This window comes from Chiloscyllium plagiosum, chromosome 2 (assembly GCF_004010195.1).
Source record: "Chiloscyllium plagiosum isolate BGI_BamShark_2017 chromosome 2, ASM401019v2, whole genome shotgun sequence".
Taxonomy (NCBI): domain Eukaryota; kingdom Metazoa; phylum Chordata; class Chondrichthyes; order Orectolobiformes; family Hemiscylliidae; genus Chiloscyllium; species Chiloscyllium plagiosum.
Window position 1 is genome coordinate 50145101 of NC_057711.1, and position 16118 is coordinate 50161218.

At 40.1% G+C, this 16118-nt stretch overlaps 1 protein-coding gene and 1 long non-coding RNA gene across 6 annotated transcripts in view; both read left to right on the top strand.

The window, feature by feature from the left end:
- The first annotated feature begins 1414 nt into the window (after positions 1-1414).
- nr2f1a (nuclear receptor subfamily 2, group F, member 1a) lies at positions 1415-7063 on the top strand. Of its 4 annotated transcripts, XM_043709247.1 has the most exons (4): positions 1415-1636; positions 2102-2619; positions 3320-3847; positions 5520-7063. In XM_043709247.1, exons 2-4 carry the CDS (start codon positions 2160-2162, stop codon positions 5792-5794), a joined length of 1263 nt encoding a protein of 420 aa, XP_043565182.1. In that variant the 5' UTR covers positions 1415-1636; positions 2102-2159; the 3' UTR covers positions 5795-7063. The 4 variants fall into 4 exon arrangements, with proteins under 4 accessions (XP_043565182.1, XP_043565171.1, XP_043565192.1 ...); XM_043709236.1 differs by having other exon boundaries at positions 1415-2619; XM_043709257.1 differs by having other exon boundaries at positions 1415-2619; positions 3323-3847.
- Positions 7064-13439: 6376 nt separating this feature from the next.
- The window catches only part of LOC122559601, a 25533-nt gene continuing 22854 nt past the window's right edge, over positions 13440-16118 (top strand). For both annotated transcript variants that reach the window (XR_006314479.1, XR_006314480.1), the window contains exon 1: positions 13440-13619. This is a non-coding gene — a long non-coding RNA (uncharacterized LOC122559601). The remainder of the gene's footprint in view (positions 13620-16118) is intronic.

Here is a 16118-nt window from a genome sequence, read left to right on the forward strand (position 1 = left end):
GGAGCAAGGGAGGAAGAGAGGGAGAGTCGAAATCCACTGTTGCATAATAACGGCGCTTCATCAATGCATATATAAAAGGGGCGGTTGAGGATGGAATCCGATTCTAAACTGTGTTTAGTCAAGGCAACATGCAAAAATCGAATTCACTTCATTAAACTTAAACTAGCTGATCAAATTTGGGTGCGTGTGTGTACGTTGAATGATGCAAAAGGCCGTTGATGTTGCTTCTTTCAAGATATCTAACCAATTATGGAGGTTGAAACTGGGGTTTACGCTTCATCATTGAACAAAGCAAATACCAGAAGTAAGGACTGGATGCAATGCATTTATTAATCTCAAAGACAATACTGTGTGTTACTTTGCATCAATCTGCTTTTATTAGGGATAGCTTTTTTGTCATGACTAATTTAAAGAAAATAGGTAATAACACTGCCTATTGAAGTTTGAGACGCTGTTCCACTACGTATGGAGCAGTAACCCCAGAATTTTGTGAAACGAATAAAAATCTGGGTTGATTGAATCGTGATTAATTCTGAAATGTTAGGGTTAATAACATTTGGATTAATAGTTTAAAATGCTTACTTTAAAAATTCAATAAATTATTCGCATTAAACAAATCCCTCAATAAAAGCCCATCTGGTGGGTTATCCAGCTGGGTGGGTGCATTATATTTGATAATTGTCTACTGTACGCTAGATGGCAGCCGGATACAGCTGTTCTGAGATTTAATTTACGTAAAATACAAGGCACGTTAACAGCCTCCGCACTTTCTGCTGGACTTATCCTACAGTTACAAGCACAGCTCCCTAGTCTCCAACACAATGGCAACTTTCCGTCCTTTGCAAATCACAATTGAAATCTCATCGGCATTGTAGCGAGGCATCAAAGGATAATTCAAAACAGAATAAAAATGAAATATGTAAAAATAATGCTCACCGAATTAATATTGCAACAGCAATAACAACGTTTTTTTCTCTTTTGACACAAAAGGGATGAGATGCCCGTTTTATTTATTTATTTTCAAACAATGATCCATTAAAATACGAAAAGAAAGTTTGATTGTCAACTAACTTTTTTCCCATAATCTGAAATTTCGAGGCTGCTTGCTGCATTGTTATATTACAAGCACAGGGTCCTCGTGTTGCTTTTTTGTGGTGACCACAGGCGACCCATACTAATAAGGTCTCAAAGTAAATACCAGCGCAGGAGATCTAATGTAAATTTTGCTTGTCAGAGCGTCGTAGGTAATAAATAAGACGGCTAACCAATAGTGTGCAGGAGGCTGGCTAACCTTAGCCTCCCCAGCCCCAATTCAGGGCTATGACCAGTCGCCTTTGATTATCAGTTGCCAACAGCCCCTCTCTTGGCTCCTTGACATGAGCTCCATATAAGGCAGCGATCTCCATAGAAACGTGTCAGTTTCAATAGTAGTGTCAAAGTTCACTATATACAGACATTCGCGCAGATCCCCCTTTCGGAAAAATTGCTCCGCTAGTCTTCCCGTTTAAACGCATTCATTTTGTCTCCCCCTTGCATATTCTATTAGTTGTTTTTTCTTTCCTCTCTTTCTTTCTCCACTCCGCATGAGAGGTGAAAATAGGGCGCTTTAACGTCGACCGTCCTTTTTTTTGTCCTGGTGAGTTTTTTTTCCCTGACAATTCCGATCTTCTATTTTCTGTTCCTCTCCGGAGAAGAAGGGATTTAACACTCGCCATACTTTTACTTCGGATCGCATGGTTATTTTTCTGTGTGTCTGTGTGTGTGTTCCTTCGAATTGAGATCGTCTCTTTTTTTTCCCCCCAACTCTCCATAATCTTTAACCCCTCGTTCCCTCCTATATTGGTCTCCTGAATGGCTGACTGTGTGTTGCCCTGGATCTGGCCTCCCGACACTTGCGTACCCTGATCGGGATCTTCTTTATTCTTTTTTTTTTGGCCCCCATTTGTTTCGGTTACTGTTGATCAACACTCACTCATTCATTCACTGCTCCTTATGTGTGTCTGCCTGTCTGCGTTGCTTTGATCGCAGTTTTATTCCTTTCTCTCTCCTTTTTTTTTTCCATTTTCTGTTACCACCATCCAACTCTGTTCCCTACCAACAGGACAAAAAAAAAAATCCGTGCGATCAACTTGTTTTCCCGCACTTTTTGGGCCCGAGATATGGCAATGGTAGTTAGCAGTTGGCGAGATCCTCAGGACGACGTGGCCGGAGCTCAGGGCGGTCAGTCTGCACAAACGCAGCCGGGCCAGCAGCAGCCACAGCAGCAGCAGGCGGCGTCGGCTGCTCCCCATACCCCGCAGACCCCGGGCCAGCCCGGGCCGCCCTCCACTCCGCTCGGAGGCAGCAGTCAGAGCGTCCAGCCTGGCGGCGAGAAGCAGCAGCCCTGCCAGCAGCAACAGCAGCACATCGAGTGTGTGGTGTGTGGGGATAAATCCAGCGGCAAGCACTACGGCCAGTTCACTTGCGAGGGCTGCAAAAGTTTCTTCAAGAGAAGTGTTCGGAGAAACTTAACGTACACATGTCGTGCCAACCGGAATTGTCCTATAGACCAGCACCACCGCAATCAATGTCAGTACTGCCGCCTGAAAAAATGCCTCAAAGTTGGGATGAGGCGGGAAGGTGAATATTTTATTAAGCATCACTGTAAATCTGAGGAGATCCGGGCTGCAAATCTCTCAATGCGCGAGTTTGCTTCAATCTGAGAAAATGCTGTGATAGGAAAGTCTAAGCTGTTAATTGTAACCCTTTTGCAAACAAAAAGGTATGGGTTAGTTGCCCAAACCACATTCTTAAAATACGTTATTATATAAAAAATTGATTAACCTCAAAGAAAAACGAATTCACAGCTTCAAAGTTGAGAGAGTTTAACAATTACAAGCATGGCTGCATATTTTTTTGTGGATTCAAATGGTTAATACATCGGTCTTTTCCCCCCTGTAATTGTAAGTTAATCGTTTGCATTCATGCATTAGATGTTTGGAGAATTTTCCAATTGTAACTGTGGGTGGGTGTTGCAGTTTGGGGGAGTTTTCGCAATCCAGCAATTCTTTCTGCAATGTTGTGATTTGGATTTTTTTTAAAACAGCCACAATGTGGAGTGCTCTGACGGGTAAAGCTGTGCTTGGTATTTACAATTTTATGTCTTTCTTAAAAAAAATAACGTCGCATATTGTATTTTTACATGGAAATGACACCGATTGTTTGTGAACTTTAAAAAAAACTAAAATAATGGTAAAAAATGTGTATTTCTGAAGCTTCGGGCGGGTTGTATTGCGCTTTGTGGATGTACATTTCCTCTCCTTTTTTCTCTTTCTGTCAGCGGTTCAGCGAGGAAGAATGCCTCCAACTCAACCAAACCCAGGCCAGTATGCGTTGACGAATGGGGACCCTTTGAACGGCCATTGCTATCTGTCTGGATACATCTCGTTACTACTGCGGGCCGAGCCTTACCCAACCTCTCGGTATGGGAGTCAATGTATGCAACCCAACAACATCATGGGCATCGAGAACATTTGTGAACTGGCTGCACGATTGCTATTCAGCGCCGTGGAATGGGCCAGGAATATCCCTTTTTTCCCAGATCTGCAGATCACAGATCAGGTGGCTCTGCTCAGGCTGACTTGGAGTGAGTTGTTTGTTCTGAACGCTGCCCAGTGCTCGATGCCGTTGCATGTGGCTCCTCTGCTGGCCGCTGCCGGGCTCCATGCCTCGCCAATGTCTGCAGATAGGGTGGTTGCTTTCATGGATCACATAAGGATCTTCCAGGAGCAAGTCGAAAAACTGAAAGCCCTCCACGTCGACTCGGCAGAGTACAGCTGTCTCAAAGCTATTGTGCTATTCACATCAGGTGAGTGAGTGACTCGGGTGGAAAGGTGGCGAGGGGGGGGGGGGGGGGGGGGGTGGTGGGAGGTGGGGGCGAACGGGACCGAAAGTTCAGCAAATCTGATCTAAATCAATAAGGTTCCACACTCGGATGCAGTAAGGGCACAGGAGAAAATAAATATGAATGGTTTGGGTGGCTTATTTATACAGAAGGTGATATTAGTCAAGCGGTATAACGATGATTTGTTTTAATCAGGAGGTTTTATTAAATAACATAATCTGATGTAAATCAATTGGAAATTGATCAGTAAAAATACAAATTAATCGTCTTTTCAACAACTTCCAAATCTTGATAAATTATTCCTTAATAGGGGAATTGTTGGTAAATAGAGCAACCACAGTAAGAAAAAGACACAAAAAGACAAACTTGCGAATATTATAGAAAGACAGAGATTATAGATGTCTGTTCAACCGCTTGACATTGCACCCTCACCTCCCCACCCCCACCTCTCCAGTTTTGACCAAACTTGTTTTGATTGTTAGCCAGAGGGGAATTCATGGGAAGCCTTTCTCAAAGCTGTCCAAGTTTTCCAAAGCAGAGAGCGTATTGATGATCGAGACGGTGTTTGCTTGCCATTTTCTTTTTCGCTGGCCTGTTTGAGAGGGCCGCTTGAAGTTACTGGAGCTTACAGGAGGCATGTTGTGGTTTTACCTTAGGTTTCCGGATAGTATTTTCAACCCCTTATTCTGGATGCTTTCCAAGTGCTGGGTCGTGACCCAAACTTCCTATTTTACTTTATTAATTCATACGCTAAAATATGGCTTCCAAGCATATAAATTAAAGCGTCCACAAATCGTCCAACAGCCTTTCCTGAAGGAAAGCGCAAATTCTCATAGACAAAATGTTCCCAACTCGATAGTGTGCAGCCAGTGTATATATAGGCATAAAATTGCACTTTTTATTTAAAAATCTATAGGTGTTATTTTGAAGAAAAAGAGCTCTAGCGTTCATCAATTGTATGAAGACTGTCTTTATTATAGTGCATTAAATATACATTGGAAATTATGCTGACAATACAACCACGATATTTTACGCAGTTATATCACTAAACTGTTAGCACAAAGGAGATTTCGAAGCATACTCTGGTAACCCTGCACTATAAGGCTTGGTATATATTCCAAGTCTCCTTATTTATCACATTTACAAAAGAAATTGTGCCAGATTACACCGTTCATAATATTGAGTTAAAGAAAAGGCTGCATAGCCGTAGACTGAACAAGAAACAATGTGTAACACATGCTGCAAAGGAAAAGGAACAATAACACGTACCAGTATCTATCACACAATGTTCCCAGACACTGGTGTCTCTGGCTTGGTTCTCTGCGGGAAATGGCGTACATATTATTTAAGAGTTTCTTTGTTGCTTATAATACAAGCTTAGGAGAGCTATTTCATTTGGCATCAAAGACTGCATTAGCCGTAATATTTGCAGCAACAAAAAACAATTTGAGACGTTATCAGCTAGCTTGTCCGCCTCCAACATGCAAGGAGTGTGTGTGTGCATATCTGTCGGCGAGAGAGAGAGAGAAAGGGAGAGTGTGTGTGTGGATTGATATCAAAACAATAAACGAGGATTAGAATAAAACAAAAGGTCGACTGATAGCGGCACTAATTCTGTTTTTCTTTGGCTGTCAAGACGCCTGTGGCCTGTCGGATGCTGCCCACATAGAAAGCCTGCAGGAGAAATCTCAGTGTGCTCTGGAGGAATATGTGAGGAGCCAGTACCCGAACCAGCCGAGTCGCTTTGGCAAGCTCTTACTGCGATTGCCTTCTCTTCGCACCGTCTCCTCTTCGGTCATCGAACAGCTCTTCTTCGTCCGCTTGGTAGGTAAAACCCCCATTGAAACCCTCATCAGAGATATGTTACTGTCGGGGAGCAGCTTCAACTGGCCTTATATGTCCATTCAATGATGAGAGAAGGATACCCCTCCCCACACAAAACAAAACAAAACCACAAGCATTTTAGGAGAGCCTCCCTCTCCATTCAAGAACTTGCAAGTTCCTATAGGATGATATCTGTGAAAATAAAAGGACCTTCCAAGAGGCCAAACTGTTGACTGTGGGATTTATTCTGTGAAAAGGAACTGAACTGCATCATATGTAGAACAACACTTACCACAAGCATCGCTTATCATTTTGTAAAATATTAGTCTTTATTTTCTTTTTTTTGTAAAATTTAAAAACATCGTATGCGCATTTAAAAAAAAAACAGAAATTAGGGGGAAAATAACATTTTCCAAATAATTATAAAAATGTCCTGTGTCTATGTATCTATATCTGTTTTGTATTTTTTTCTGGTTCCAAACCAGGTTTCCTGTGATTCTATACTAATAATTTTTGATATAACCTTTTGCTTCTTATAATGAGTGCGATTTATGTCGTCAAAACTATGTTCTCCAAGAATTAAAATTGAAATCAGAATTAAACAATTAAATAAAAAGAATTTAGCACAACATTTTAAAAGGAAAGAAACCTTTAGTCGCTTTAAGCGCATCCACTAGCCTGCAGTATTGGCGAAAATGATGTTTTTTTTTAAAAAGTGATCAAATTGTAAAAGAGCACTGCTAAAGGATAATAGACAAAACGTGTTTTTAGAGCCATCACACAGTGGTTCCTTCTAAAGAACACTTGTATTCTGTGTCAGTTCCCATTGCCTTTGTAGGAATAAGAGTTTTGGTTTGAGTGTCTAAGGCACTTCTTTCTTTGATTTTTTTTTCAGAAAAAAGTTTCAGAGAACTTCGAATTAGGTTGATTGAAGTTCTTGATTTGCATCCAGGACTGATTTTGATTAAAGTTTTGTTTTGTTACGATAACGAGTTGCCCCTCCTGCCCCACAACCACCACCCACATCTTCGCCCCCACCCCTTTCTCCCAAACTTCAACTTATCTCTTACTTCCCACGTGGAAGCAAATTTATTTTATATTATGTTTGTTCCCCCCAACCTTCCAAACACCTCTCTCAAATTTTTAATCACGCAACTAAACTTTCCTATCACTACTGCCAAGCCGTTTACCTGTAGACTTTAAAAAAACACGTCTAGAGAAAAAAAGTACAAGCATTGTACCCTTGCAGACGCGTTGTCCTGTGGGTTTGTTCTGTGGGTATGATGGAATATTCTTGTAAAAAAACGTTGTTACGCTGAAACAGTTACAAAAGTGATATAAAAGAGATCTATCGCAGCTGTGTCTGTGTTATCTGTTTACTGCTGGTATGGTTCTCTGCTCCGTGATCGACAATGTAGATTTTAAGGGTTTTCCATCCCACTGATATGCGGATAATTGTCCGTGCTTTAATAATTTTATGTATGTAATATATATGCATACGTATATGTATCATATTGTAATTGATACATGTTGGCTATGTTGGATAAATTATTCGGAAGAAGATTTGAAAGAGCCACCGTTTCCAGACAGTGAAGATGTAAAGACGGCAATGCCTTGCCTAGAGAAGACTGTTCTAGATTTCAGTTGCTGTTTCCATTACAGTTTTTATCATCCGGGTCAAAACTCTAGCACACGCTGTCATGGGAGAGTTTTTTTTTAAGAACTGTGCATCGAAATTGAAATAACAGCCAGTCCGAAGTAAAGCAGCAAGGGGCACATTGTGAAACCGAGAGAGTGGATGAAAGTATGTGCGTGTGCGTGTGTATGGTGGTATGGGGCAGTGAGTGTCTAGTGTGTGTGTGCGTGAAAGAGAGAGAAAGAGAGAGAGATACGTTCGTTTATACCTGTGTTTGTATGTTTTCATTTTTCTCCCTACATTGTCAAGCTTCTCTATATTTAACGTGATCTTGCTATGTGGTCGCTTGGGGTTTTTAACATTTTGGTCGCAAAGCTGCAGGATTCACAAGGCGATAGCTATAGACACTTTCAGATGAAACAATTAACGTACAAATAGGTTGTCTATATATGTTCTAATACACATGAATATATCCGTCCACAGCAGCAGTATATCGTAATAGTACGTAGAAGTGCTTATATGCCCATAAAGATGGAAAACCAACAAAGAATGAACTGATGCATTGCCGTGCATACGCTGGTCGGTGTTAACAGTATGGATACTTCTTGGGGTTTTTTAAATCAATGCTGTTCCAGTGGATTTGGCTGCAACTTATTGTCAGTTGTTGCTATGAGTGTTGCCTCTCGACCTATTTCCTTCAACCCCAACTTTTACACTACCCTTTACGGCCGCCCATGGACATCAAAGACCTAATAGATAATGATTTTTCATCGTTTCACCGTTAAATCCAATTAAAATACTGTTTAAACTTGTTAGCACAGAGTGTGACAGGGCGTCCTGTGGTATTTCATAACATGTCAGGAACCGTGGGAGTAGTCGTTGTGTTCCAAAGTACTTTTTTTCCTCCATACAAAGCACTACTTCTAATTAATTGTTTGAATTCACTAACAAAAATAAATCTATGATATCCCATAGCTCTTTGTGGGACCTAAGTCCAGGTTTCTGTTCGGTACACGACGAATCAATGTCTTTAATATCGTGCGATTCCATTCTACAGAAATTATTAGCTTTGATACAGCCTACGATAGCAAAAGCACGCGGTTCTGACACTATGTAAATACTGAATTCCACTTTCTCTTTGGTAAACACATATTTGTACATTGTCTCCAGGTTGTTTAATAACCGATTTTTAAAAAAAACTGCCACATGCTTTTAACCTGTGTAGACATTTCGTGAGGCTGAACCCATCTGAACCCTACCTTCTTGTTGATATTTATCTTTGTTTGTTATTATTAATTTGAATTTACCTTTTAAGAAGTTCATCTGAGAAGCTGGTTTGGAAGTGTCTCCATCCCATTTCCCCCCAGGAAAATATTTAATTGAAATCTCCAGATATTATTAATCCTTCCAGAAATCAAAGAATAATGATGTAGAATACTGGTGTTTATCCTGAAAATTGATGCTGATTTAAACTCTCGATACCTGAAATTTACATTTTGGTGGTGCACTTAGTTCTGTGTGTTATGATCCAGTTTTAGCAATGACCACGAAATTTATTATGAAGGTCATACTTTCTTCTTGGAGACATTGCAAGCCAGTCCAGCACTTTAATAATATGTGTTGCCAGGCTCATTTAAAGCAGATGGTAGCAAGCAAACATGGCGGCCTTTGAAGAGTTTTGGATACTTTATTTTATAAAATATTTCCCCCACCAGTTTCAGTCCTTTCTTGTGAAACAGAAGGGTTTGGTGTATTGCTCCACTTCTGGAACCATAATTCATTAAATAAAATTGAAAACTTGACAGTGTGTGGTCAAGTATTAATAAACTAAATAGTACATGGATTACATATGCAAAAAGCTGTCTTTTCGTTATTGATGTTTTAACTATTTAATTGTTGTGGAGCACAATGAGTGTAACGTCAAAATTATAACATTGTTGTGTAAACAATTACATTTTCCACGCACTACACTTTCCACACTTAAATACTGGGTCTTGTACCTCCCTCTGCAAATGTGTTTATTCCTATTTTAGACAAGTTGCCTTCATTTATTTCTCAGTACATTCTTCCAACAGTTAGGGGGAAAAATCAAATTATTTTACTGCAAAGGATGTAATTTACTGTAATGTTGTGAATTTTACCTATTGACTTTACAGCATAGCTAATTGAGAGGGAGAATTGGTGTTACGCCTCAGGAGCAAACTCCGAATAAAAATAGCCCAACAATTAGGTAAAGGCGGTTGCGTTATATCAGTGTATTTTCAGTGTTGTCACATTAAAATATTTCAAAAGGTCCAGGATGCGCAAGAAAGGTATTTTGAAACAGTAAGGCATTCCGGTCTTTACATTTAAGCAATAAAAAATGAAAAGTTGACCTACTGATGGGCGTGTGGGGATATTAGGGTAGGGGGGGTGTTAAGAATGGGATGTGATGGGGAGAGACTTATATCGCTATCAATGCATAAATTAATCTGTAAGTGAGCACAAACAATTAAACGCAGGAAGAGTGCGTGTGTTTCACTATGATGTTAATGTACTTTTAATAAAATGTGAAACCAGATGCATATTGCTCTTGTAGCAAATCAGGTGCGGTTTGCAAATGTATTTTTCTCAAGAACCTTTGTAGTTCTAATTTTAAAATTGAACAAGGACAGCTTTAAACTCTTAGGCATAAAATTTATGTATTTTCCTGGTTTGCCCTTTGTCCTAAATTATCACAAACATAACTCTTCAATCCCTCAGCCCGCCGGCTGGTCTTTTTTCTTGGTTTGTGTTTGGTTGTCGTTTAACACGAAGTTTGGTGTCTATTTGCTCCATCTTTTCCTTCTTCCCGATTACCCGAATTGTCATAGAACATGCTGTCTGTCTTTTTCTCTTGATCTGTCTGACTCTTCCCTCAAGCCCTGTTGGCTCGTCCCTATCATTGCTTTGCCTGAATTGTCTTATTAATCTCCCCACTCCTCCTGTAAAACTGAAATAAAATCCTAGGACATTTTCTAGTTTTATTTTGAGGTTGTCCCGAAACCGCACGTTTTGCTCCTTTTGTCTCATGTTGTGTTTTGTTGTTAAACGCGTTACCTGGACTGTTTCGCAACCTCCACCACCCCAAACCCCACCTCTATTTTTAGCTTGACTTTTGTTTCTTAAACTGGTTGTCCATTCTTCTTTCATAGGTGGATTTTCTGCTGCTGTAACCACAACGTTTGTTTAAAAAAATCAAAAAAGGAACTCCCTTAGGGATTTAACTATGCAAAGACTGAACCACTGTCTGCCTATCGTTCGAAACAATTCTTTTAAATAACTGTTTATTACAGTTCCAGTTGAGTGAAATGAATTTATTTTCATTCCATCTGTCCATCTTCACCGCTTAACTCTGTCACTTTTTCTTCCGAAGTTCGAGCACGTTTTAAAAATAACAAATTAAAAGGATATTTGATCGGTCTCATTTTAAGCTGCAGCGCGAATCAGTTGGTGTTATATTCAGTGAGGTTTTGGAGAAGGCGAAGGCTTGAGATTAATCCTGAAAAGTAGTTTGTTTTAAAAACACTCTACTTAGAGTGAACACCGCCCCCACCCCACCGCGTTTGTCTAAAAGGCTGGTTTTATTTTACAAGCAGATGTCATTTGCCAAATACGAGAAGTATGTTTACCTTCTAATACATTCCCGTTTAACTTCTCGCATTTCCAAACCTCACGTATTTTCACAAAACAAATCTATTAATCTCCATAGGTGCTGTGAAGTTAGAGCCTGTTCAGATTTTGCACTGATGGTTTGGTGACCATTGTAATTGACTGACGTTTGGATTTAATGGTAAAAACGTGGGTGAAGGAGTGGAAACTAATAAAACTCTTTTTTTTTAAATAGCTATTGCTCTGGGTACATGGCGTCTCCATGTCTTTCACTGAGAGAGCCAAGAGTTTTATTCCTAAATGAGTTAAAGACCCATTTACTGATGTCGTGTTCTATTCATCAACCTACAAGACGAGATTCTTACATGAAACTATTTGTTTGCTTACACAACCAGCTGGGTGCAATTTCACGTCTGAGATATCCATCTGAAAGCGACTCTCATTTATTATCCCTACTTGTCAGGGAATACGTTTCAAACCCTGCACCGAAAGATCTGAATTCCAGCATCCACCCACCTCGTAAAAAAATCGTTCCCAAAAAAAGTTTACATCAGGTGTTTCTCTGTTTGTCCAAAAGAGTGCACAAGTGCACAGGCTAGAGGCTTGTCATGTCAATTATTGGAGATTCCATTACAACCTTCTCAGATGCATTCTCTGATTGAAGATAAGCAGGCTCGCTGTGTATTTAATAGTTGCACTTAGGAAAGAAGGCCGCTGACTTTCAGACAGATACGAAGTTTACTTACTGCCAGTTCTCAGGCAAATATCAAACCCATTCTATCATTTCCTGGATATTTAATGAATCGAAACATTGTGTTAGCTTGACATCGCCTCCATTTATTGATGTAATGAATCATTGCCCATTCCACGATGCCTTGTATGAAATGCACAATATCACTTGCATGACATCACACCCTTCGTATCTCTTAAAAATATAGACCAAATGTATTAACACTGGGCAGAAGGGGTGAGGGGGTGGGGGTTGATGGTTGGGGCGGGAGTGTTGCTGGCCTTGTTAAATTGTATGTGAGGCTGCAATATCACCGGTAAAAACATGAAAAATTTCTAAAATTCTCAGCAATGAAATACAATTTCTGATGTATTATTAATAAAAATAATTGATATAGCCATCGTTTACATTGTTGACAAATTAATTTAAATAAAAATATTGTACTGCAAAATAAAACAACAGACTATGTGGGTTTCTTTTCCTTTGTCGCTAAGTACACCAAATACAGTCGTGCTACCAGAGACAAGACTGTTAACAGGCAAGATGATGGCTGTTTATATCTTCTTGTCCACAGAGTACTAGATCAAGCAGAGGCAATGGATCAAATAAGAGCTACGGAATATAAAATATACTGCCATGAAGAGCTTTTTTTTTCCAAAGGGGTTAGTGGGGTGGCTGCTGTAAGTGAACTGCTTGTGTTGATTTAGGAAGACGTTTGCTGTGTATAACATTCAAGGTTGATAATATCATTGCTCGGCTAGATAAAGCATTGCCCAAACCATTGGGTCAGCTATCGATCCCTGTGTGCGCACACACAGACACACACACAGCTCCAGTCTTCTCTGCAAAGCCTCATTAGCATTCTCGGCCCATGGACCTGCATTGACAACTAACAGAGATATCTATGTCCTCACTATTTGTTCTCTCATATCGTCTTCAATTTTTTTCTGCGGGGGCTCAAATTTCCACACATGTTACAAATAGTGTTTTCTGGTAGAAATAATAATCGATGGAGTTTGGAGGAGACCACGGCAGTGTTGTTGAGCTATACAGAACACGACTATGTGGCCAACATGATGTTTTGCCTGGATCTGTCGTTTCTAAGGTCTAGGCTGATAATCACATGTTAAATGAATGAAATGAATAAAGCAATCAGGGCATTTTTTTTGGCACCAAGCATTAAATTGTGGTTTCACACGCTGTGTGACGCTGCTCATTTCTTCAGCTGTCACTGTTTCGTCTGAGTTTCCCTTCATTTGATTTCTCATTAATAACTGCACTCATTACGTAACGACAGGATTAGTATAAACTAAGTCAGCAGCATTGTGCAGAGTCTGGGAAGGTGCTTCACATTGTACTAACACACACATGGTCAGCCGAACCGTGTACTTGTAAACAACTTATTCTGTGTTGTCCTTGTTATTGGTCCTAACCGTACTGAATGTCTTAGGGTGAATAAAACAATCGTCCTGTCACTGAGGCAGAGTTCTTTCAACTATGCTGTGTACGTTCCTCAGGGTCCTCTGAAAGAATAGTAATTATTGGATATAATTTTTGAAACAGAGATTCTTATCTCTCAGAAATTTCTCTTCCAAGTTTTCTCCCCCTTCTTCTCTAAGCCTTGCTCCTCGCTTGCTTTGTTGTTTTAAAATATGCATGTCGCTCAGGAATGCAAGTCACGAGTCCAAACTTTGTGTCCAACCTCCCACATGAAATGATCCTTTTATAAGGAACCCGATATGTCTCAATCTGCACTTAACTGAGAGCCTTTGGGTAAGGGGAGCGTAGTCTCCTCTAAAAAAAAACACAGCACCAAGATTCCATCCAAAATCCCAGGCTTTTTTTTATTTCACAGGGAAGAAATCTAGCACACATAATTAAAGGAGGCAGCGGCCAGAGGGGACTGTCTGCAAAAAGTAAGAGTTTTATTTCTTTTGAGATTGGATTTGGGCTGTCATTAAGTATAAATATATCAACACGTGGCATTTGCATCTCAGTGATATTTGTTTGTTTGTGTGCGTGAAAGATAAAGAGTGGGAAAGAAAAGGTTGCAAAAAGTGAAAAAGAACAAATGAATGTTGGAAACCTTTCTAACACTCCAAAGAGTGCATTTTTAAATAATAGAAGTTAAGAAGAGGGAGATGTTTTGTTTGTATGACCTGGGTTCAGAGCATGCTAAAATAAATGAGAAGACGGAGATATTGGAATAAGGGGAAAATAGGAGACGATTCACTTGAAGATCTGACGGACACAGAAGTTGGTCTCGACTGGGGTTTCTCTGTAGCTTTAGTACAGCGAGTGTAAACAGAATCAAACCTTTAACAGTCAGTGGGAATGTCAGGAGATTCCTCCTTCGGTACACTCTGATCACCAACAGTGACGTCAATACATTTTAAAAGACATCCTCGACGGAGTGATACATGTGGACATATCCGTTTCAATAAATATGTAAAAGATTTCCTCCTTGCATACTCCATACTGGGTCTGTAGGCAGAGATGTGGTTTGGGCCATGGTGTGATTGATGCGACCTTTTTCTTTTCATCTTCAGTACCTTCACATGTGGAAAACTTAACCTGAGTAGAGGATTTAATGTTGTCGGGGGGAGGTGGTAGGGGGAAATCCTAACACCTGGGCTGTCTTCAATTGTGCCGGAGCAATTCAAGTACACAGCAGCCAGTCTGTGACTCTGGCTCCACGACCAACTCTCTCTTTAAATGTTATTTGAAAACATTCTGTTGCAATTATACACCATGCTGAGCTCAATTTTATTAGTGGCTTATTTTAATGCAGTCATATTGCTAAGTCAACAACGCTTGTATTTAATAACGGTCTCTCGCTCCCTCTATAGATTATTATATATACACAACTAACTCGGATACTGAACTGTCACCATCCAATCACTGACAGTGAATCAAAATATCAAACTGTTCACTTTCCTTTTCCAAGAAAGTACTTTCTTTTAGTCGAGCACATCTTTTTTAATTGCTTAGTTTGCAATAATTACATATTGGGATATGCCTAAATCCTGAAATAAACGGCACCGACGAGTGATAGCGTTTCCAATGAGGAGCCTATTTGAACGCTGTAATAATTTCTCTCGAGGTTACTCGTCAGTTCCTCTAAAGTTTCTTATGCTGGCAGCGGCAATTATTTAGCAAACAGTATGCGCGGAATGGAACATTTCCGACGCAATATTGTATACACTGTATAACCAGTCAAAGTATGATGCTTGAAAAAAAAACTGCCTTCCTGCAATGACATGTGCGAGGTAGGTCTATTGCAAATGTTGAATCGCTTAAAAGGGAAGAGGGATTGATTAACTGGCACACGTTTAGTACATTCAGGACAGTTTTATGACATAAAGCTGGAACCTCTAATATCATTCTTGCGATTTAATATTGCACGGAGCCCTGTCTTACTACATGGAAGCTATAACTAAGATAAGGCAGGACGAGGGGGGATTTTACAAGTATAAACTGCACCACAACCAACAAATGTTAAAATGTGAATTTGTTTTAATTTAATTGCACATCAGAACAGACAGGCGTGGAGCTGTGTGAATGATGTTGTGGCTAATATTCTTCTAATTTAGAATTTATTTACCTAATTTCTCAGCATGGCTCCTATTTTTCTTCATAATGGATGGCTAGATTGTTTTGTTAGATTTTTTTTCGCCTTCTCGTTTTAGCTGCAGTGTTACAGATTGAACGTGTAGCCAGCAATACATCATGATATAATCAGGCCCCCTCCCCCTTGCGAAAGGGGGACGCGGACTCTTACTAATTCCCCAATATGTCTACAATAAAAGCCGTACAGCCTTTGGTGAATTAGTAGCCTCAATGTTTCGCAGATGTGCCACTTAGACCAGAACTTGACCCTCTGATTCCCTCGTAAATAACCCACTACTAAACGTTCGCGTCAACATATATTTTCCTGCATATCCAAGCAAGTCCGTAAAAAAATACAGCAAGAATGAAAAACAAACAGAAAATACCTTCAGCAGCATGCTGGGAGCGAGACTGTTTAATATAAATGCGCCAGGTAATGATTCTTTGCCGGCCTCATCCCACACTTTAATATATTTGGTTTATTGCTGATATTGAGTCAGCCATTTTTAATTTTAATTCATAGGGAGACTTGCTATGAAGCGAAGCTGCAACAGTCGATAAAAATCCTACAAGCCTGAGACTTGAACGCTCCAGGGAGGACATCACTAGCTTTTGGTAGCACTTTGTGGCCTACATACCGTTGCTATGATTACAGAAGCACCTCGTCTTCTTGTAAAAAAAAACAATCTTTAATCTTTGTAGCATGTTGCCTTAAAGCCAGCCCGGACTGAGGGTTGTTTAGAGTGAGAATCAGTGAGGCGCTGTGCTTGTGGGGAGGCTGGGGCGGTGGGGGGTTGGGGTGGGGG